Here is a 23,899-nt window from a genome sequence, read left to right as displayed (position 1 = left end):
CATTACTTTGAATGTAACACAACTGAAAGCATGTGTTAAAAAATCCATAAATTATGGCCTGTACTTTTCAAAAATATCAAGGTCATGAAAGACAATGACAGACTGAAGCATTACTCTAGATTAAAGGAGCCAGATATGATAACCAAATGCAATGTGACCCGAGATGATATTTTGGGAAATTATTTTTCCTTTGCAACAAAAGATATTATTGGGACGCATGGTAAAATATGAACAAGGTCTGCAGATCAGGAAAAAGTATCAGATTAATGTTAATGTTCAGATATTGATATCTGTATTGTGGCTATCTGTGAGAAAATGTCCTTGTTCTTAGAAAAGACACATTGATGTATTTAGCATTTAGGGGTATAAAGGGCATAATGTCTGTAAATTATTCTTGTCTGGTTCAAAATAAAACTCGTGTGTATATTCATTTATACACACATATGCAAATACATATATAAATATCACTGGGGCAATTTGGGAGTTCTCTGCACTTTTCATACCATTTTCTAAAAGCCCAAAATTATCTCAAAATAGTTAGAAAAAAACTGAATAAACTTTATTAACAACTGGTGTTTAACTCTATCTTTAGCTTACCTTTTTTATCATCAAGTTAGTTAGTACTTCTACATAAAAAAACAGTGTAGGGGATATTAATCACAGCTGATTAATAAAAAATGAGGAGTATGTTATCAATCTGGGGAAAATATTGAGAAGTAAATGGAGTTAAAGTAGGTGGCCTAAAATGTGCGTGTGTGAGAATCACCTGAAGGGCTTGTTAAAACACGTGGCTGGCACCACCACCAGAAACCCTGGTTCTGTAATTCCAGGGTAGAGCCCAAGAATCTGCTTTTCACAAAGCTGCCAGGTTTGCTCCTGGGGACCACCCTTTGAGAAGTACTGCTCTAAGTCAAAGTCAAGCCTCCAAGAACAGAGGGTATGTATTTAATCTACTGAATAATAGGCACATCCCTGATCACGTCAGCATGGGGACACAGCACAGTTCACTGCATGTCACAGGAAAGAATAAATGCAAAGGCCTCTTAAGTGGCAAAGGAATAACTTGAACTCTTCATTACTGAACATGTTTTAAGTTCTTACAACAAACAGCTAAATTGGGAAGGAAAACAGAACCATGAAGAGGAGAAACAGATTCAGGGACAAAAATATCTAAAACAGAAATGTGGCAAATAAAGGAAGTAACCACATGAACCCTAGTCACCTAGTCAGTCCCCCCACTACCACCTCTCCCAGTGCCACCCCAGGGCCCATCCAACTACACTCGCCAAGTGCAACGTAAATCATTTCTCTTTTACGTAGTATCTTCTAACTCTCTTTTAAATTTCCAAGAAATCTTATAAGAAATCTTAGATATCTGGCTATATACATTTATACTGATTCCGTGTGATTGGAAAAAAGAAAGTACAGACATGGGATCAGAAGACCATGGAGGAAGTGACGGTCAAATAAAACTATGACCTTCAACATAAATGAGTTTCCATAAAGTGAAATACCTTTCTTCTCTTGCTTCAGGGCTATTCTGTGATGTAACTGCAGTATCTTTTTTCTTTTCTTCAGAGTCTTTATCTGTTGATGGTCCATCTGAAAATTTATGAAATTCCTAAGTTGTTAGCACTTGTTTAAACAAAACAAGACAAAACGAAACATGGGACTGCTACATGTTATCAAGCTATTTATGCAACCAAAAAAACCCCCACTAAAATCCTAAGTTTTTAACAAGTAAATGAAGTTTATGCAAGCTATTCTATTAGCATATGTACATGGGTGCTCAGTCGACATTCCCAAATAAACTCCTTCATTTGGTGGGAACCATAAATTCATACGCCAGTGGTAACAAAAGGGAGAAAAGTATTCAGAACAAGGGAAGGAAGGAATATGGCAAAACATTAGCACTGTCATTTAAAATACTGAAAGTGCAAAGCATATACAGCTATATCGTTTTGATAATTTTTCATGAAGTCAAAAAATTTGAGGTGGTACTCAAAATACAAATAAATATTTCAGGGATAGTAAACAAAGAACATTTTCATAGAATACACTTCAGGATTATTAGTTAGGCCTACCCAGCACCTCCTCTACCTTAAAGAATCTGTAAACTAATACAGATTATTAATACTAATAGAGCACAAGCTTTAAGACTTAAGGAAGTGAGCAATTAGGCATGGGGAAATAAAGTACGTAAAATAGGCTGGGTCAAGGCAATACTTCAGCACTGAAAAGAAACATTCATGTTTAAATCAACCAAAACAGCCTTGAAGCTAGGTTCAGAAAATGTTTGGATCTACTGTGTAACCCACTTTGATCTACATTTTGATCCCTACATGAGCTACATAAATAAGAACTACATAAATAATTCCATTCTCCACATCCCTCTGTATAGAATACAGAAGAACAAACATCCAACTGTGTGGCAGGACCACCTAGGCAACTCTAAGCATGCCCTCGTGCTCAAGCTCCCATCCCAAACCATTCCATCCAAATCTCTGGCAGTGAGGCATGAGCGTCACCAGATGACCTAATACACCAACCCGGATGACACTGACTGACCGAGAATGGTCCCAATCGCAATTCTAGAACTTCACTTGTAAATGTTAGGGTGACCAAACCTGAAACACAATTCAAGTCCCTATGACACACGTCAGTTCTCACACACCAATTTTATTGCCCCCTTTATTCTATAATTCCCCTGGAAGGCCTAAACACACTACAGTATTGTGAGGTAGAAAACAAAGATCAATAATGACATTACAGAATATAGCAAAGACTGAGACGTATTCCCAAAGTAACAGGTAGAAAGCTTCGGAAAGGTGATATAACCAGGCGATACTGTCTAACAAGCGTCCAGTGATGGTGGGGGAGCAGTAAAGCAGCTCTAGTGCAGTGTGTACTGGGGCAGTCCTCTGAGAAGGCAGGGCAGTAGAGGTATGACCAGTCTTAAAAACATTCCTACTCTGTGAACAGAGTGCCGTGGGTAATAGAGCAGAACCCCGGGGAAGTGCTCCAGCGCTGGGCTCAGACTGTCTGCAGATCACATCCCACCCTGGCTACTCACTACCAATCCAGCTGCGCACAAGGTGCCTAATCTCTCAGTGCTTCGGCTGCCTCATCACAAAATGCGGGTTACAATAGCACCGAGCACACCGGATCGTCAGGAGAACTAAACGCACTAATACAGGTCAATGCTTGGCATATCTTTTTTTTTTTTTTTTTTTGCAGTATGCGGGCCTCTCACTGTTGTGGCCTCTCCCGTTGCGGAGCACAGGCTCCGGACGTGCAGGCTCAGCGGCCATGGCTCACGGGCCCAGCTGCTCTGCGGCATGTGGGATCTTCCCAGACCGGGGCACGAACCCGTGTCCCCTGCATCGGCAGGTGGACTCTCAACCACTGCGCCACCAGGGAAGCCCAATGCTTGGCATATCTTAAGTATTCAAAACTGTGCTACCTGGAAGCAGTAGATCTTCCAGAAATCTAGCTAACAATCTAAAGAAAAAGTTTTAAGCAGAGAGAGATTCATCACCCAGTAGATTATTCTGAAGCCAATAAAAATGAGCTATGATGATGGAAAAATACAAAAAAATTCCACTAAAAAGACAATATAGGGCTTCCCTAGTGGCGCAGTGGTTGAGCATCCGCGTGACGATGCAGGGGACACGGGTTCGTGCCCCGGTCTGGGAAGATCCCACATGCCGCGGAGCGGCTGGGCCCGTGAGCCATGGCCACTGAGCCTGCGCGTCCGGAGCCTGTGCTCCGCAACGGGAGAAGCCACAACAGTGAGAGGCCCACGTACCGCAAAAAAAAAAAAAAAAAAAAGACAATATAAGTATACAGAGCATAAGTAAAATTATAGTTGAAGCAAAATTCATGTACCAGGAGGAAAAAGAGGAGAAAATACAAGATATTAACTGACAGTTGTATTTAGAGAGAGATTTAATAAGGATGATTTTTCCCTCCTCCAACTCTCCAAATTTTATTTAATGAACATGTAAATCTTTTAGGATAAATAAAAACATTTTTATAGAAGAACTTGTACTGATATTAGATACCTCCAATAAGTATACAAGAGTAAAACTTCTTTAAGATTAAATGAACATAACTGCAATGTCCACTCTTTTCTCCCACAAAACGTAAACCATTCTTTCCAGAAATAAAAATGTACATATATGGTCCTTAATCAACTTTCTGTTGCTAATTTTAATTACTTTAGAATGTGGAATTAATTTAAAATTTAAATGAAATATAGAGTTTCAGTGTGTCTTTAAAGATCAGCCTTTTTAAAAAAGCTTTTTATTCGGAAAGAACTCAACAATTGCACAGATGTTATAAGAAAGTATTACAAACAGCTTTACTCAGACCCCCCCCCAACTGTTTAACATTTTGGTACACTTCCTTCCTCACTCATTCATCCCCCAGCCCCCGGCACGCACATACACACGCATGTGCAGACACATACACACTCACACGCACCACTGTGTGAACAAAGACACATCTCTTTTGAACCACTGGAAAATGAGTAGCAGATACTATGCTCCCTTATCCCTGAATACTTCACTATGAATTCCCTAAGAATAAAGAAATTCATGTATATAACCACAGTAAGTAGATCCAGCAATGATACAAGATTGTTTACCTACCCACTGACCTTATAAAATTCCGCCAATTATCCCAATAATGATCTTTATAGCAATGTTTCCTTCTGGTTAGGAATCCAATACAGGATCATATATTACATTAGTTTTCTTAAGATAAGACTTTCTAAATTTTATAGGCTTTACAATTTTTGGTTCCTAGTTTCCAAGTTCTTGTAAGTAACAAGTCTTTTATTATTACTATTGCTGTCTATGAAATTTTAAAAGCTTCGCTTTTTCTATTTTCTCTTCCATATAAGGCTGATAACTGCTAGGGAAATGGCTCATTCCAGGGCTGGGTTAGATAAGCCCAACATATTTTGTGATGCCAGAATGTCAGAGAGATTAAAAAAAAAAAAAAAACACACAACTGAAGGGAGCTTGTCAAAGGGACACAGGAACCAGTTTGAAGGGGTGCCCACTGGTCAAAGCTGGGACAATATAAATACCAAAATAAATATGAACAGTAATGGATTATAATCCATTATATAGAATAAGAATCCACGTGCCCACACTAATAATAGAAAAAGAACTGGGAGGCAAAAGGAGGGTTCTTTCTTATAGAATGATAACGTATAAATACTGAAGAAGTAGAAAAGCTAGAAAATCATAACTTTGCAACTGTCACTGTAAAGGGTGGTTTCGGCAACAATCGGTGGGTACTAACTGGGGCTGGGGCGGGGGGGGGGGCGGGGGGGGCCCGATGGGGAACAAGATGGTTTCAGGGTCTTAAAGTGACCACCACAGAACTCCTACTAGATACAAGAGGAAAAATCATAAACGATGCAGTGCACACCTCGGCTGGGTCTCAACCTTAACACCACCCTGCCTCTGCACGTGATACCTGGAAAGACACAACACACGTATGCAGTACCTCAACTGTGGATGTGCAACCAGATCTAGTCATGAGAAAATGCCAGATAAACCCCAAATAAGGACGTTATTAAAAACAAAGCAGGGAATTCGCTGGCGGTCCAGTGGTTAGGACTCCGCAATTTCACTGCCATGGGGCTCGGGTTCAATCCCTGGTCAGGGAACTAAGATCCCACAAGCTGCGCTGTGCAGCCCCAAAAAACAAAACAAAGAAACAAAACCCACACACAACAACAAAGGGGGGAGAGGGGAGGGGCATGCGTTCTTTAAAAGTCAATGTACTAAAAGAACTATTCCACATTGGCAGACTAGATTACATGGTCCTGGACTGGGTCCTGTTCTGGAGGAGAGAAAAGCTGGAAGGATCATTACTGGGACAACTGACAAAACTGCAACATGCACTGCAGAGTAACGTACTGCACCAATGTTAAATTTCCTGAATTTCCTGTATTATGATTACATAAGAAAATAAACTTGTTCCAAGAACACACACACTTAAGTATTAAAGAGTAAATAAAGCATGACAGAGGCAACCTATTCACAAATGGTTCAGAAAAAATATGTGTGTGTGAGAGTATATACATACAGAGGAGAGAGAATATGACAGAACAAATATGGCAAATGTTAAAAATTAATGATCTAGAAAAAGGACACGTTGAGTTATTTTTATTATTCTTGCAAATTTTCTGTAAGTTAGAAAACTATTTCAAAAACCTTTTCCATAAGTGTCACACCTTCCCCCCGGAGGAAAATTTTCTTCTTAAAGAGGCAATTCAGTTGTAAATGTTGAAAAACAAGAAAGCTAAATCTGACTAGTTTAAAAAGTAGAACCCTCAAGGAAGTTAGACTAAAGCCGCCTCCCGTATTATAAGGCACTGATTTCAAAACATCTATATTCATTAAGAGAAAAAAAATACAACAACCCAATGTCTGAAGAAACCAGAACATCATAAATATATGTAATGGAAGATTGATTATACCTAATAACTTTTTCCAGGATTTGATGAGGGACTTTGCTAAAGATGTAACTTCTTCATCTGTGCTCTGCTTGCGAATAGCATTCACTGACATTCCGATTCTTGTGGACTGCAAGGCAATGACAAAAAAATACGTATAAGCGATTTTATTTCAGGCAATTCATTGTTTCCTTTTCTTCTTTCCCAGATGCCTGTGTCCATTTTAGAACAGAAAAAAAATCAATTATCTGAATTCTTTTAGTGGTAGACTGTAGACTTAAGACACAGACGTCTTCAAATCAAACATTAGATGCATCAAGGTTCTCATTACTGAGACCTGCAAGCATGTAACCTGCTACTAAAGTAAGGCTGGTTAACTAGCACAATGAAATCAGTCTTTCCCACAAGAGAAGAACAGAAGATAAAGTGTCTGTGTTTGTACGCAAGGCAGGCTGATGCAACCACGGCTAACACACGCACTTTGCTTCTCTACATTCTCCTACAGATTACTCTGTACACCGCCTGTTGCAACTTGTAAGGACACCCAAACAAATACCACCACCCACAGAGGTTTAAACACCAGCACATAATCACAGATATTAAGAATGGATGTCACAGAACACAGATAATTTGACTGTGGCGACACTACATGCCCAGGGTTATGCTGGGAGCGTCCATATTCATTACCCTTCCTAACAGCCCTTTAAAGTCGAGATCATTATCCCTATTTTTAAAGATGAACAGACTAGAAGTATCAATAAATAACTGCCCAGCATCACACCACTACTAACTGGCAAAACTGGATTTTAATCCAGGTCTGTTACCTCCAAAGTCCATGCTCTTTCCAACACATCAACGGTTTTCAAATTGTGCTTAAAGAACACAAAGGCAATGACAGGCCAATTATGGATGATAAATTAAAAATGGTAAATTTAGTAAGTTCAGGTTGTCAGTAGACAATCTTTCAAAATATGGATATGGAAGAACAAAATAACAAAAGGAATTGTTAGTGAGAAAATAAAAAGAGAAGGGAACTCCTGCTATAAACTTTAAGGCCGAGAAATAAATGGGTCCTTAAGATTTCCTTTTAAATTATTCAAAGTACTCAACAAAGAGAATCGGGACAGTTGCTCAAGAGTCTAGAATATGTGTCTGGCTGGAGTGCCCTGTGTTCTCTCTTGGAGAGCTGAGCAAGGCGGATGAAGGTGCCACAGCAGAGAGACACAGGGGACTCATGACCCTAAAACTCCAAGATGATTTGAGATTAGTGTTTTGGGGATTTTTTTCCCACAGAAAGTGGCTTCTTTCTTGTAGAAAATAATACGTTCTTAGAACTCTTTTCAGTGAAGAAAAGACTTTTAGAACTTTAGAATGCTTTAGAACTTCTCTAAAGCACTACTTTGTTAGCTGGTGTAGCAGGCACTTCAATGTAGAAAACCTTCCAGAGGTAGGTGCCTGGGCGGGCGGCACAGCTCAGTCTCGTTGTCTCTGAGCCGCCCCACAGGATGCTGCTAACGTGCTGACTGCTACCGCCCCGATGCCTGTGGCGCCCCTCCTTCCCCAGCGCCTGACCCCCGCCTAGAAGAAAACCCAATTTTGGCATGAGTGGAGGAAATAACTTGAGCCACTAATACAGTTCTGGAGCTTGGGATCAACACGGATTGGCAAAGAAAATGGGACTTTAGGAGGTGGTCAGAGGCGAGCAAAGGTATAAGATTATGAACAAACCGTGTACTGTAGAGTGACTGCTTTTTAATTATCACAGAACGTTCTTATCACTAAAGAGACCAAACCTAAGCTCTGCTTAAAACCTAAGAAAACCCATAAGGAGAACACAGGGATCTGTAATAAACATGCTCACCTAAGGGAGAGATTGTCCAGTCAAGAATAATGAGAAACGAGGCTGTGGAGGTAGAGTGAAACACTAAGATTATTTGAATAAGTTTGTTTCTTCCTTTCAGGAGGTATTTTGGGAAGAGTAGAAGAAAGTAGAAAGAGGAAAGGACTATGAAGCTATCCGACAGCACTGCTCTAGGATATAAACTCAGCTACACAGCAGAATCTACATCTGTTTCACAGGCATCTCAAAACCCAATGGATCCAAAATTATCCTTTATCTCTTTACCCTTCCACCTTTATTTCCTTCTCATCCCAACCCCACCACATTAGGTTTTCTTGAATTTTGCTTTACTGTAAAATGGCACCATCTACCCAGTCACCACGGCAAACACCTCAGTCATCCTAAACTCCACCTTCTCCTTCACCCCCCCCATCTGGTTGGCTACCAATTCTTGTAGGTTGTCCCTCAATAACAAGTACCCCTTCTCTCCGCTCCTACTGCTACGCCCTTAGTTCAGGCCCTCATCACTGCTCCCTGAGCACCTGCGTCAGTCAACAAGCTTCCCGATTCTTCCTCCCTGCAAACCTGGGCACGCACTCCCCCGCCCCCTGCCACTGGGCAGGGTGCTCTCAGGACCGCAGCTGCAGCCTGCATGCCAGCCAGCCTATGTCTTCAACCCTGCATCAGACTTCCTCCACCTGAACAGGTCGCACTGCTTCCACATCCTGCTTTCTCTGCTGGAATACCCTTCCCGGTCCTATCTGCCTAGGGAGAACCTATTCATGTTTTGAGACTCAGTTTACACTTTATCACCATATGAAGGCTTTCCTAAGCCTCCCAGGTTAAGGTTAAGGAATCAGATTAAGAAGTAAACTTCTTTGTGCTTCTTTCTTGCCCTACCTATAACAAACACAATAAATCCCCCATATACAAACCTTCAAGTTGCGAACTTGCAAAGATGCGAACGGGTGTTCGCATGTCCAATCACATAAGTTAGTTCTATTTGAGGAGGCACTGTTAGTTTTTGAGGCACAGGACCCAAACGCAGAATGGTACACGAAGGTTGCAGAGGCCGTTCAGAATGCAATCCAGTGCTACCATGTCATCTATGATGAGAAAAAAAGAGCTACTACCCAGACACCACTGGACCGTTTTTTCAAGAGGGTAGATAGACTTGAATCCGGCAAGGAACCAGAACCTGTGCCATCAGCGTCAGGCATGAGTGAAATGGCAGGTCGCCCTCCGTCTGCTATTGCTGAGGATACTTCAGCTCTACCATCGCCCACCTCCTCTCCCTCCTCCAGTCAGTAACTCTTCCTGCCTGTTCACTCGATGGCAGCCCCTGGATGCCAGCTGTTATACCGTGCTATTGTACTTTCCAAGGTACTGTACTGTAAGATTAAAAATGTTTTCTTTATTTTTTGTTTGTTTTTTTATGTATTATTTGTGTGAAAAGTATTATAAACCTATTACCGTACAGTACGATATAGCCGATTGTATTGGTTGGGTACCTAGGCTAACTTTGTGGGACTTACAAACAAATTAGACTTATGAATGAGCTCTTGGAACAGAACTCGTTCGTATGTAGGGGACTTACTGTAAATCCTATACAGACGTCTATCTGGGCAACTATACCTTTCTGTTTGTTTACATGGCAGTTTTCCTCTACTAGACTTGAAGCTCAATGAGGGGGAAAGACCATATTTTATTCATCTTTATAACCCCAACACAATTTCTAATCCTAATAAAAACTCAAATGTTTGTTATATAAATAAACTTTCCAAGGAACGAAGCAAAAAAAAAAAATCCGAAGTGTGTTATAAATGATAATCCTACCCAAACTCCACAGCCTCTATAAAACTACCCATCTCTTAAACAAACGGTGAGGTTACTGTTGTTTTCAATGTGGCTATCCCCACACAGAACTGCTGGGATAAGGCCACATCTAGGTGGTAAGGTACGGACACAAACTCAAGGTTATTCTCAGAGCTGATTTGCCAGAGCTGCTGATCCTTGGACAATCTGAACTGAGAAGACAGGACTTAATGACTTGCTTCCCTTCTCCTTCTTGGTTCTATTCTCAGAGGAGGCATTCTTAACCTTTTTCCCACCATGGATCCCTTTGGTAAACTGAAGCTTATGGACTCCTCCTCAGAATGCTTTTTAAATGGATTAAATAAAATACATAGGATTACAAAGAAAAGCAGTTATATAAAGTTACAAAATGTTTTCTTAAATGTGATACAGTAATATATGTGCTCCTTTATTGAAACATTTAAATAAGATCTAGCGTAACATATAAGAGCTACCATGATAATGGGCAAAAACACGCGTCAGTATATCTGAGGTTAAAATATCTGTGATTTCTTTCAGTTAGTCATAAATACTAATTCAACTGTGGTTTACTGCCTTCATAATTGAAAGAAATGCTCGATTTCAGTTAGATATTAGTGAAAATACATGTGATTTCTTTTCCTCAACCACGTACACACCCCTGTCACCCTTCCCTAAATTCTGACTTAATGGAATGGAAATATCAAAGGCGGCACTCATGGATAATAAGAAATGTGTAGTAGAAAATAGCCAGATTCATCTCACAATTCAGCTTCCTTTTTAACATTGTGACTTGTGTTAAAGTTGTATTTTTATGTTTTAGTCCAGCTGCAACATTAATAATGACTCTACACAATGACGACGAGACACCCGACTGTGCACAGGGCAGGCCGGCGCTGAGAGAGGGAGAAGAGCGAGCGACCCTTGCACCCTCACCCTCAGGCCAGCTTCACGCAGCACAGCTGGCGACCGCAGATCCAGAAAGGGAAATCTTGGGAGATCAAGTCAGGGCCAAGAGTCCAACTTCCTTTCATAGTGAGTTTCACTCCCACTGTCAACCTCTGAGGGTATGTTTTATTCTTCCTGAGAAAGGCAACATTTTTCTATAATGGTAACTTAGTAGACTACTGATTTACGTTACCATCTCAAAAAAACAAGTTAATAATGTTTCACCATAACAGGAAAATACAAAAATACCTATTCAAAAATTATGATACATATTAACACATACCTGTAATAATTCCAAGGTCATGGGAATATTCTTAAGCTCCTTCAGTAAATCCAATGCTCCAGCCTGTAAAATAAAATAATTTCAAACTGAATTTCCCAGATAGTAAAGCAAGGAGTAACTAGAGATCTAAATTTATATTTTCCTATCCACAATTCACTACGGCTCACTTATTCATGTGAGGAGAATGGTATATAGATATATAGATGAGAGAGAGAGAGAGAAAGAGTTTTCCAAACAGGGGTTGCAACTCACTAGAGGATCATAAAATGCATTTACTGGGTTATAACCCACACCTAAGTGTTGTTTTGTGAAAGTTTACTTTCACCAGTATTTGTCTATATGTGCCCCAATTACAAATATAAAATGTTTCTTACTGTGGTGGTACAACACATCCCAAAATTCATGGAGGGCAGCTGCCTGGGGACGTGGGAATGGCAGCAGTGGGGAGGGTCCCCAAAATGCCGCAGCACCTCCAGCATTCCCGAGGGGCATCACTTCCCTGGAATTCTCACGAGGCCCCTCTACCTCGCTGCTCAGTCACAAGAACACTGCTGTCTACCTGATTCTTGCAAAGCAGTAAAAAGCAAATTCTAAAAGGAAATCCACAGTTAATATCTGCGTTAAGCTCGCAGGCCTGTCCACTGCCAGGTGCCACCTAGAATCAAAGGCTCCCACGTTAGCTGAGGAAGACGGAACAAACCTGGAAACTTATGGAGAGCGCTAAGGTTAAAAGGGGAGAAGCAACAGCGCCACCTGCAGCTTGTGGCCAACGTTCCAATCTGATATTCACTCCCATCGGCCATATTTCAGCTCCTCTAATACATCCACTTAATCAGTCATATTTCGTTTAGTCTAATAGTGACTTAATGTACTATATTTGGACAAATCATTATTCTACATATTACTAACAAAAAAACTATTAAACTACGGTAAACTTTTTTATCACCTCTTTTTACTTTCGCAATTCCTTCAGACTTGGAATTTTTATCATGTATCACCGTTTACATACAGAAAAAGAAAAATATAATCAAAACTGGCTAAGGCGGTTCTAAAACTATATCGCACTCAGAGTCTAATGCTTATAAACTGTTCACTGACTCAGATTCAATAATATCTGTCTTTAGCCGACAAAGAGTTGTTATCAAAACACTAGTAACGCAACACTTCACACAAGAATCCATAAAAGAGCTCAGAGCCACTAGCTCTCTGTGGGCACTGAGGTGCACGCGGGCCTCACTGCCTTCGCCCCCGCTTCTCTGCTACCATTTGGTCCCTCGAGGGTCGAAGAGCACTCCACTACTCTCTCAGATTTGCTTCCAAGCCACTGACACCTGTTCCGCAAATGTCGATGCTGGGTTTGATGCTCTGCCTGTGAAAGTACATCCCAACGGCCATCTGGCCAGCAACATGTGTAACTCATTCTGCTTTCTGAAATGTTAAAATATGAAAACTAGCACCCTACAAACCAGTGAAACACAGCACACCCAGGGGAAACAGAAAGCCCTGCAACATATCCCTCATATGCACCCAAAAGGAAGAAACAAGCATGGAACCTCATGGTATCAGTGTATTTCTTAAATTTAAAATCAAGCAGAGGTTTCCAGTCAGATAATTTTTCCATTTAAAGTTGACAGACAGACTTGGCTGTAGAGAATAAAACAGTATTGACTCTTCTGGCCACAAACAGAGACATCATTTTAATTTAACCCAGTACCTCATAAATAAAAACTTAAGTTCAAAAGAAATTACGAAACAGACTATTATGAAGGATGTTAATGATCCACTGCTTACAGATTCCTTCTGATCATAAAATTCTATAATTTTTCTTTACAGGCAACTAAAAATAGTAAAACATTAGAGTTGTTAAAAAATAAAACACTGACTTTAAATTTACTATTAATTACAAATTTCTATAGGCATGACATTTTTGTGAGCGAGTATCTTCAATCCCGTATCTGCAAATCTCCAAACCAAAATCCTTTGAAAACCAAAGACTTCTCATTTCTCACAGATTTTCAGTAAACTCACTTGGCAGCAACATCTCATCTCAACAGTTGCATAAAGCTATTTATGTTCTACCTATCCCACTTAATGCGAAAATGCTGCATTTCACTACAGAAATGCTAATATCTGATTACTGGGAACTTCCCAGATCTCACTGAGGATATTATGAAATATATGATGTTTGTACTATATCATCTTTATAAACCTGAAAAATTTGGAATTCTCAAATATATCAGACTCTAAAGGTTTTGATTGCGAGATTGTGGGCCTGTATCCTTATCTACCATAGATGTTTTTCTTCTACCCATGTCTCCAGGGTCTTTCTGAACGATTTCTGACCTAGGATCAATTAAAAAGGAAGACAGGACTTCCCTGGTGGCGCTGTGGTTAAGAATCTGCCTGCCAACACAGGGGACACAGGTTCAAGCCCTGGTCCGGGAAGATCCCACATGCCGTGGAGCAACTAAGCTCGTGCACCACAACTACTGAGCCTGCGCTCTAGAGCCCACAAGCCACAACTACTGAAGCCCACGTGCCTAGAGCCTGTGCTCCGCAGCAAGAGAAGCCACCGCAATGGGAAGCCCGTGCACAGCAACGAAGAGTAGCCCCCGCTCGCCGTAACTAGAGAAAGCCCATGCGCAGCAACGAAGACCCAACGCAGCCAAAAATAAACAAATAAATAAATTTATAAAAAAAAGAAACAAACAACTATGATGATCTGTGTGAGTGAAAAGCGCAAAAAAGAGATGATCGTATATTAATTCAGTGACAAAAGCTTTTGAGTGTCACTGTGTGCCAAGCGCTGTGGTAAACACTTTACATGCAGTATCTCATTTCATCTTTACGGTAAGCCCTACGGAAGAAGGGAATCTTATCGTCCCCGTTTTAGAGGAGGAAATTAAAGCCCAGGTAAGTTAAGAAACTTGCACAAGGTCACATGATTACTAACTAGAAAAGGTGAGATTTACCCCATTCTGTCAAAGGACACTTATTGCCTCTCAACAAACACCCAACTAGCACCATATGCCAAGCTCTGCTCTGTGTTGAGGACACAGCAATGAGCACAACAGAAACCCTTTCTGACCTCAGCAAATTCAAAAATAGGCAGAAACCTTTGAGCATCTACTTCAAACCCTCAATTACACAAGAAAAAAACCTTAAACTCAGAGAAGGTAAGTGACTTGCCCAAGGCCACACTGATGGGTAATGTAAAGGGACAAGAATCCAGTTTCCTGACCCTTATACCACTGCTCTTTCCATTCCATAACCCCTCCCCCAACCCCCGCGGCAGTTCCGCTCTGTGAACTCCGATGAACAGCATTATCAAACAGTCCCCAATCATCACCTGCCTCTAAAGGTCAAGTCTACTAGATTGCAGCATCTCCTATAGACAATGATGCAAGAGAAAGAGCCTACCTTAACTTCCAGAGTCAAATTTAGTTCATAGTACTGGCTAAAAAATAAATAGCCACCACACTACCATGTTACATAGGTGGTACTTCTACTTGTTATCAGAAAGAAGTACTTTTATAAAATATGGTATACTGGAAACCCAGCATATACAAGACTGTACAGGATACAAAACTCCTTCTCTTCAAAGAGATGTAAGAGAAAAGGAGCAACATGGAATATACAGTTAAGAACACGGGCTATACATATATGGTTGATCTAGATTCAAATCCATGTTCTGTCATTTCCAAATTACAAGATATTGGAAATGTTACTTGGCCTTCTCAAGCTTCAGCTTCTTTATATGTACATGAGCATAATATGCCAACCCTGAGTAGTTAAAATGGTCAAATGAGGTAATGTAACACATATGAAGTATCAAATTAGAGTGCCTAACACAAAGGAGATGGTTGATAACAGGTATAAAAGATACAAAAAATTGTCTGTTTCTACCATAACAATATTCTCAAAAAGCCATAAAGCCAGCATTTTAAGAGAGCATTATTTAAGCTCAATCAACTCAAAAACAATTCTTACTAAGAATTATGATGAGATTTTAAGGTCTAAAAAATTAAGATGCTACTTATTTTTTTAAAAAGGAAACAAATTATAAATGTTTGAGTCAGCAATATCACTATAAACTAGGAAATATAAATTTACTATGTCGCCTCAAATTTGTAGTTATTCTGGGCTTCCCTGGTGGCGCAGTGGTTGAGAATCTGCCTGCTAGTGCAGGGGACACGGGTTCAGGCCCTGGTCTGGGAGGATCCCACATGCCGCGGAGCAACTAGGCCCGTGAGCCACAACTACTGAGCCTGCGCGTCTGGAGCCTGTGCTCTGCAACAAGAGAGGCCGCGATTGTGAGAGGCCCGCGCACCGCGATGAAGAGTGGCCCCCACTTGCCACAACTAGAGAAAGCCCTCGCACAGAAACGAAGATGCAACACAGCAAAAATAAATAAATTAATTAAAGTCTTAAAAAAAATTAAAAAAAAAAATTGTAGTTATTCTACACCAAAAGCACAAGCAACAAAAAAATATATAAAATCAACTTCATAAAAATTAAAAGCTTGTGGGAATTCCCTGGCAGTCCAGTGGTTAAGACTCAGTGCTTTCACTACAGTGGCCTGGGTTCAATCCCTGGTGAGGGAATGAAGATCCTGCAAGCCACGCAGAGTGGCCAAAAAATGAATAAATAAAAATTTTAAAATAAAAGCGTTTATTTTTATTTTATTGAAGTATATTAGTGGTTGGGGTAGATATGGTGACGACGTAATGGGTTACTTAATGGACAGTTTCTATCTGGAGTGATGAAAATGTTCTAAAATTAGATAGTGGTGATAGCTGCACAAATCTGCAAATATATTAAAAACCACTGAATTGTGTACTTTAAAAGGGTGAACTGTAATGTACAGCTAAATAAAGCTGTTATAAAAGATTGTGCAGTCATTCTAAATTTCGATTTATGCTAATTAATCTAACCCTAATATGGAAACCAAAGTTTTCTTTCTAACCCAGGTACAATAAAGACTTAGAAATGTACATATTTCAGGTATCCCTGCTCCTAGGAAATTCTAACACCTAGTTTCAGTTTCTTTCTCTGCAATTTAATTCTACTCAGCCCTAAGCCTTCAGTGCAGAAAAAATACACAAACCTCAACAACGCACAAAATGTGTCTGTGAGCTTGAAAATTCTACGCTCTCACCTGACTCCTCTTTCTACAGTCTAGTGCTATAAATCCTTTACAAAGATAACCCAGAAGGTTTTTTAGCCTTTACCATATCCTAGGCACTGCCAAGAATTTCATATTCATCTAATCTTTACTAAACTATCTCCAATTCACTACCAAGAAAAACATTTTAGAGATGTTAAGAAACTTGCCTAAGACCACTCAGCTAAAGTTCAGAAGAGCCAGGATTTGAACCAAGATTAGGAGTCAAAGACTTGCTTATTGATAAAGTCAAAATGACAAGAAAAAAGCTATGTAAAAAACAGCTAACACCCTGGGGGCTTCCCTGTTGGCGCAGTGGTTAAGAATCCACCTGCAGGGGACACGGGTTCGATCCTGGTCTGGGAGGATCTCACATGCCATGGAGCAACTAAGCCCATGCGCCACAACTACTGAGCCTGCGCTCTGGAGCCCGCGAGCCACAACTACTGAGCCTGTGCTCTAGAGCCCGCAAGCCACAACTACTGAGCCCGCGAACCACAACTACTGAGCCTGCGCTCTAGAGCCCGCGAGCCACAAGTACTGAAGCCCACATGCCTGGAGCCTGTGCTCCGCAACAAAAGAAGCCACTGTAGTGAGAAGCCCACACACCGCAACGAAGAGCGGCCCCCGCTCGCCTCAACTAGAGAAAGCCCGCGTGCAGCAACAAAGACCCAACGCGGCCAAAAATGAATAAATAAATTTTTTAAAAAATACATTATTAAAAAAAAAAGCTAATATCTGAAAATTTGGCACTAATTCACATGGTTCATCATGGCCTCAAAGCGTGTACTGTTTAAGATCAAGTACACACGTGGGGCAACACCCTGGGTAGTACCCGGTCAAGATATTGTTGGGGTATTTAGGGAAACCCGTCTGCCCCACGACAGCAAGTGCCCTGGTCGTACAGCTGTACCCAGGCAAGGTTCAGATACAGATGCAAGGGTCTTCTAGAGATGCTGTAGTTGAACAGAGTAGTACTGGCTTTGAAGCAAAATAGATTTAGATTCACATCTTCACTTGGCCTCTTTGTAGCTATTAGGCTTAAGACAATTAACTTTCTAAATACTTCATTTTCTCATTTTTAGAATAGAGATAATGCTTATCTCAATAAACTGTCAGGAATAAATGAGATAAGGTAGGTAACTTAGTAGAATGCCTAGCTCAGAGTAATAGCTCAATAAATGATAGCTGTTTTATTATTACTTAAAAGTGACACCTACGGTTTTATTAAAACAATATCTAATAACAGCACTTAAATTTCAATTCATAGGACAACTATTACTTTTCAAGCAAAGTTTACTTTTTCACAGTATCAAAATAATATAAAAATTAACTCAGAGAAAATCTGGAAACCACACACACAAAAAAGAGAAACAAATCTACCATAATCCTAAAATGCCCAGAATGACTTCTGTTAAATTACTGAACACTTAAAAAGCTATTTATGGGCTGCTGATGTGCTCTGGAGGGCAGGGAGGGAGAGTCATTCAGACCATTTCCCTTTCTCTATCTCATTTGCCTATTTGAATTTCTGTAAGACAGACAGGAAAATAGAGGAGGAATAAAAAGTAAAAGAGCCAGTCAATTTTCCCTTTCTCTTGGGGGGGCAAGTTTTTACATTGGTGAAGTTTTGCACTACTAGAAATGTAAGATTTGAGAAGAACAATGAGCCTTGAGGACTATCTTGGAGCTTATCCTCATTCTCCTGCGGGCGCATTATGTGTTTATAATTTGAGAACTGCACACAAATACAAAGTGGTCTTCTCCATACTTGCTCACTAAGGAATTCCTCATTTCTAGGAAACATCTATTTCAAGGAAAGGAAACAAACAAAAACACCTAGTGCACTATATGATTAAAAGGTACACATTTTATAGCCTGAGTTCGAGAAAAAAGTTACCCAAGTAACAGCCTTTTTCCCTAGGAGCCAGCTTCTACTAGGGGAGTCCAGGGTTCTCTAGGCAAAGAAAAGAAACTTGCCAGTTTAACGGGAATAACAGAAACGTTCAGCCAATCAAATATACAGAACTCATCACTTGCAGTGAGGAATGAAAGGCCTGTATCAACAGAAAAAAAAAATGGCACAGGCAACGTCTGGAACAGAAAACAAACAGGAAATACTTAAAAAAGCCAAAATTGCAAATACTGATTAACAGGGTATGAAATTACATGCTGGGCAATGCACCTGCTAAAGGAAAAGAGGAGCCGACTACGTCTGAAGTCTTAAGAATTCAGTGTTTAACACTACTTCTGCCTGCTGCCCAGCAGAAAACTCGGGTCCTGGCTTAATCCACACTTCATTTAAGGAGGTGAACTGCTTAGCGGTCTGATTCAGTTTCTTATTCTGTAAAATGAACGCAACACAGCTGTCGTGAGTCCCCAAAGAATTCTGCACAGATGCTTTGTAACTCCAAAGTGCTGTGCAAATCAGAGCGGCCCTTTTCTCCTTCACGTTAGTTTGACTTAGAATTTCAGAAGTTTAGCTGAAAATAGACGACTCGGAAGCAAGGGACTGCAAGTGGCCCACACAGGTGGACAGAAATGCAGAAACTGGAGCACCTCCTACAAACCACAAGAGAACACGTTCACAGGAACACATTATCAGTAACAGAAAACGCCGCTGGTATCAACCATAAACCACTTCGAGAGGACCAACAACGACATGTGTCCAAATCCAGCCGGCAGCACAGCCTCGTCAGTGCGAGTGCCTTCAACACGGCTCCTCGCACGCCGCGGCCTAACGAGATGCACTTGGTCAAAGAAGTTTAGCCACTTGCCAAGTACACTGGCATAGTTTACCTTCTTTTAATTGCTAAGCAAACATGCAGGGTGGTTGAGACAATCGAGGGAATGTTCAGCCTTCTTCAGAAATAAGCTCCAGGAAATTCACATTCTGCTTTAACAGTTTCACGTCTAAAACTGATCACAAACCACTGTTTGATGTTGTTTTCTCGACGCTGGCCAATGAGCCCAGAAAAGAGAACGGATGCTTTCAAACAGGGAGGGCTCTCTGCACTCTTCAGCTAAACCAACGAGGCTTTACCACCGTGACGTTTAAAATAATGAGCAGCATTATTGCCTCGACGGAGTTGACCAGGCTGCGCTAATCACAAGGGGCCTCGGGCGCCCAGGGCGGGTCCCAGCGCCGGTGGCCGCGGGACCGGACGCCCTCCCTGGGGGCCCCCCAGGACCCCTGCCCGGGACGCGGCCGCGGGACAGGACGCCCCCCCAGAACCCCTGCCCGGGACGCAGCAGTGGGACAGGACGCCCCCCAAGAACCCCTGCCCGGGACGCGGCCGCGGGACACGAAGCCCCCCGCCCAGGACCCTCTCCCCAGAGCGCGGGCCTCGCCGCCGTCACGCGGCACCCGCCGCGCTCACCGCGGGCCGGGAGCCCCCTCAGGCCGACTGGCCCCCGCCCGCCGCCCGGCCTCCCTCCGGCCCGCGCCGCCCGCCGCGCTCACCGCGTTCTTCTTCTGCACCATCTTGTCCATCTTCTTGGCAATGCGGACCACCTCGTCCTCCATGGCTCCGGCAGCCCTGCCCCGCGCCGGGCCGCGGGGGACGGGAAGCGAGCGGAGCTGGCGGGGCGGCGGGCGAGCCCAGGCGTCGGCGAGGGCCCTCAGCAGGCCTGACCGAGGCGCTTCCTCACTCACGGAGCCCGCGGCAGCGGCGGCAGCGGCTGAGGAGGCGACGCTCCTCCCCCGCAGGCAGAGCCAATCGAGCTCCGCGCGCGCCGAGCAGGGACCTCCAATCGAGGACCAGCTGGGCGACGAGTCCGCCGGGCCGCAGGGCTTCGCCGGCTGTCGTGAAAGTGGGCGGGCGGCGCGGCCGAGCTTTGCGCGCGCTCCCTCCGGCCCCGCCCAGCCCGCCCAGCGGACCCCACCCCCTGTCCCCAGTCCCCCGGTCCCCCTTCTCCGGGCTGTGGCGCCCGCAGAGAGCCCTGGGACGCCGAGCCCGGCGGCTTTTGCAGTCAGTCGGAACCCCAGCATTTTCCCCGTCGTCGACGGCTGCCTGGAAATCAGATTCCCCATCCCCCTAAATAGGCCTTTATCGCAGGAATGTGACCATTGTAAGCGCTTCCTCTTTAAAGTCGTTTGTAAGCGCCGTAAAGCCGGAGACCCAATCTTGTTTGTTTCCTGACTCAGAATGTTGGACGCAGTACCTTGAATACAGTTGAATAATAGTTGACAGTAACGTTCTCATCAAAGAAGTTAATAATCTCGCCTGCTCTGAAGGTCAGTGAGGAAGTTGACGTCCTAAAGAGTTATGACTAACAACATAAAGCCAAGGTAGAAAATTGAAATTATCAGTACTGGAGAGTATAGGCTCCTTCAATAGGTCTTTGCCCAAGTAACGCCCTTGACTACCATCTCGTGCAGTTTGCAGACCTATCCCCACACCCAATTTAACCATCATTAGTCAAAATTCACCACCTAATAATGTTTTTTCTATATTATGATGTAAGATTTTGTTCTACCTCAGTTATTTGGGGGAAAGAGTAACTTGAACCATGTCCCTTTTTCTTTACTTCATTTATTTCTTTTCATTTTAAAATTGTCTTTTTATTATTGATTCCCAACTTAAATTGCAGTAAAAATATACGATTGCAAAGTTACTGGTTCTAAGGTATTTATTGAGATTTGTTTTATCAATTTTTATAAATATTCTATGTGTCCTGGAAAAGAATGTGTATTCTATAACGGCAGATGTGAAGTTCTATATGGGCCCATTAGCCCGAAATTAATTTTATTGTTCAAATACTTATACCTCAGTTTGTTGTCCACTTGATGCATCAGTTAATAATGAGTATGTACAAATTGCCATTTATGTTTGTAGATTTGTACATTTACTCTAATAATTATCATTTTTGTTTTTTTCCGAAGAATCAGCTTACTATACTTTCACTGTGGTAAAATACACATAACATTGTCAAATGACAAAACTGAAACAATTTAGTGATGAATCTGATGTGCTTTATCCAAAGGAAAACAGTCCATGGATTGGGGAGTACCTTGCCTCACAAGCAGTGGTGCACTTTTCCAGGGGTGTTGGGGGCAAGGGTTAGTTTTATAGAGCTTACAAAAGGCAACCTGGAAACACTTAATTTTGTTAAAATGGCAATGATAAATCTTCACGACCTTGGATTTCGCAATGGTTTTATAGGTATGACACCAAAAGTACAAGCAACAAAAGGAAACAGATAAACTGGACTTTGATAAAATTAAATAGGTTTGCACATCAAAGATTGCTATCAAGAGGAGAAAAGACAGCCCACCAAATGGGAAACAATATTTGCAAATTATATCTGATAAGAACCTAGTGTCCTGGACATACAAAGCAGTCTTAAAACTCAGCAACAAAAAGACAACCTAGTTAAAAGTTGGGCGAAGGACTAGACATTTCTCCAGATGTATAAATGGCCAACAAGCACATTAAAATATTCTCAACACAATCAGTTAATAGGGAAATGCAAATTAAAGCTGCACGAGATACCATTTCACATTCACTAGGATGGTTAGAATAAAAGTATGGATAAAAACAAGTGTTGACAAGGATGTGGAGATAGCGGAACCATAGTACAAATCTGGTGGGAATGGCATCAAAATTTGGGTGGGGGGAGAGATTTGCCATCGTTCCTTCAAATATTCTTGCTGCCTCTCTCTTCTCTCCTAGGACTCCATATACTTGATGGGTTCCCACAGATTTCTTAGGCTCTGTTCATCTTACATATGTAAGATGTAACCATTGGAGAAAACTGGGTGAAGTGTACACAGGACCTTTCTGTACTATCTTCATAATTCCCTGTCAATCTATGAATGCTTCAAAAGAAAAGTTGTGGGTTTCTTATATACAATGGTAGGGATGATAGAAGTTGAAATATTCTATGGTTCTCCTATTTTCGGAAAGTAGATGAGAAATAGTCATTCCATTTAAATATTCACAATGTAAGGTTAACTAAAAAAGAATACAACGATATGTAGCTTCCAAACTTGTAGGGGTGGGGATGAAATAAAGCTCAACTTTTCTGCATCCTCACCAGCATTTGGCATTGACATTATTTTTTATTTTAGCTGTTCTAATAAGTATATAGTGATATTTCATTTTGGTTTTTTCACTTCCCTAATGGTTTAGCGATGTTGAATGTATTTTCATCTGCTCGATTACCATTGAGTTTTGAGAGTTCTTTATATATTATAGGTACTGGATATTTGGGTATATGGTTTGTAGATATTTTCTCCCAGTCTTAATTTGTCTTTTCATCCTCTTAACAGGGTCTTTGAAAGAGCCAAAGTTTTAGATTTTGAGGAAGTCCAATTAATTTTTTTCTTTGAGGTATTATACTTTTGCTGTCTTATTTAGAAACACTTCAAGCCCTAGATCCTGAAGATTTTCTACTGGGTTTTCTTCTATAAGTTTTATATTTGATGTTTAAGTCTATGATTCATTTTAAATTAACTTCTGTATAAGGTATAAGGTTTAGTTCAAGGTTCATTTCTTTGGCTTTGGATGTCCAATTGCTTCAGCACCATTTGTTGAAAGACTATCATTCCTTCGTTTAATTGCTTTTGTACCTTTGTCCAAAACCATTTGGCTGTGCTTGTGTGGGGCTATTTCTGCTTTATTTTGTTCATCTATGTGTCTCTCTCTGCCAATAACACATAGTTTCGATTTCTGTCACTGTATAGTAAGTCTTGAAATCCAATGGATTTCTCCCACTTTCTTCTTTTTCAATACTGTTTAATCTATTCTGGTTCCTTTGCCTTTCCATATAAATTTTAGAAAATCTTGTGTATAGCTACAAGAATCTTGCTGGGATTCTGAGAGGTATTGCATTAAATTTTCTATCCATTTGGGGAGAAGTAACATCTTTACTATATTGAGTCCTCCAATCCATGAACACGATGTTTGTCTCCATTTATTTACATCTTCTTTGATGTCTTTCATCAGCATTTTATAGTTTTCAGCCTCCAAATCCTGTACATTTCTTAGGTTTACACTTAGGTACTCTTTTTTCCTTTTGGGCAATTATAAGTAGTATTGTGTTTTAAATTTTGGTTTTCACACGTTCCTTGCTAGTATATAAAGTACAACTGATTTGGGCAGGTACTTCATTTTTATCGTGTTTCAGCTCCCAAGTTAGTATTAGTTTCATGCAGTCGGTTTTGTTTAGTTACCCAAATGTTTACCACTCTTTCCCCATTCTTTGCATCTCTCCTTTCCTCTGGCTCATTTTTCTTCTGAAAGAACACCTTTTAACAGTTCTGTCAGTATTCTTTTTCTCATACACTTTCTATGACAAAGTGGTTTTCTTTTGCCCTCACTGTGAAATGAGTTGACCTCTGTAGAAGTTCCC

The 23,899-nt window shown here is 41.3% G+C and overlaps 1 protein-coding gene across 2 annotated transcripts in view; it reads right to left on the bottom strand.

Moving 5' to 3' along the window:
* The window catches only part of LOC307175887 (transcription elongation factor A protein 1), a 61,248-nt gene that overhangs the window by 13,194 nt on the left and 24,155 nt on the right, over positions 1-23,899 (bottom strand). Inside the window, exons 1-4 of one of the 2 annotated variants that reach the window (XM_079901557.1) lie at positions 20,007-20,202; positions 11,380-11,442; positions 6,500-6,605; positions 1,515-1,602 (exon numbers count right to left, since the gene is read on the bottom strand). In XM_079901557.1, coding sequence (XP_079757683.1) covers positions 1,515-1,602; positions 6,500-6,605; positions 11,380-11,442; positions 20,007-20,069 — 320 coding nt within the window. In that variant the 5' untranslated portion in view covers positions 20,070-20,202. Of the gene's footprint in view, positions 1-1,514; positions 1,603-6,499; positions 6,606-11,379; positions 11,443-20,006; positions 20,203-23,899 lie in introns of those variants that run through there. The other variant, XM_079901559.1, reaches the window with a different exon arrangement.

The sequence above is a fragment of the Stenella coeruleoalba genome (genome assembly GCF_951394435.1).
Source record: "Stenella coeruleoalba genome assembly, chromosome: 17".
Classification (NCBI taxonomy): domain Eukaryota; kingdom Metazoa; phylum Chordata; class Mammalia; order Artiodactyla; family Delphinidae; genus Stenella; species Stenella coeruleoalba.
This window is presented reverse-complemented; position numbering and strand designations above follow the sequence as displayed.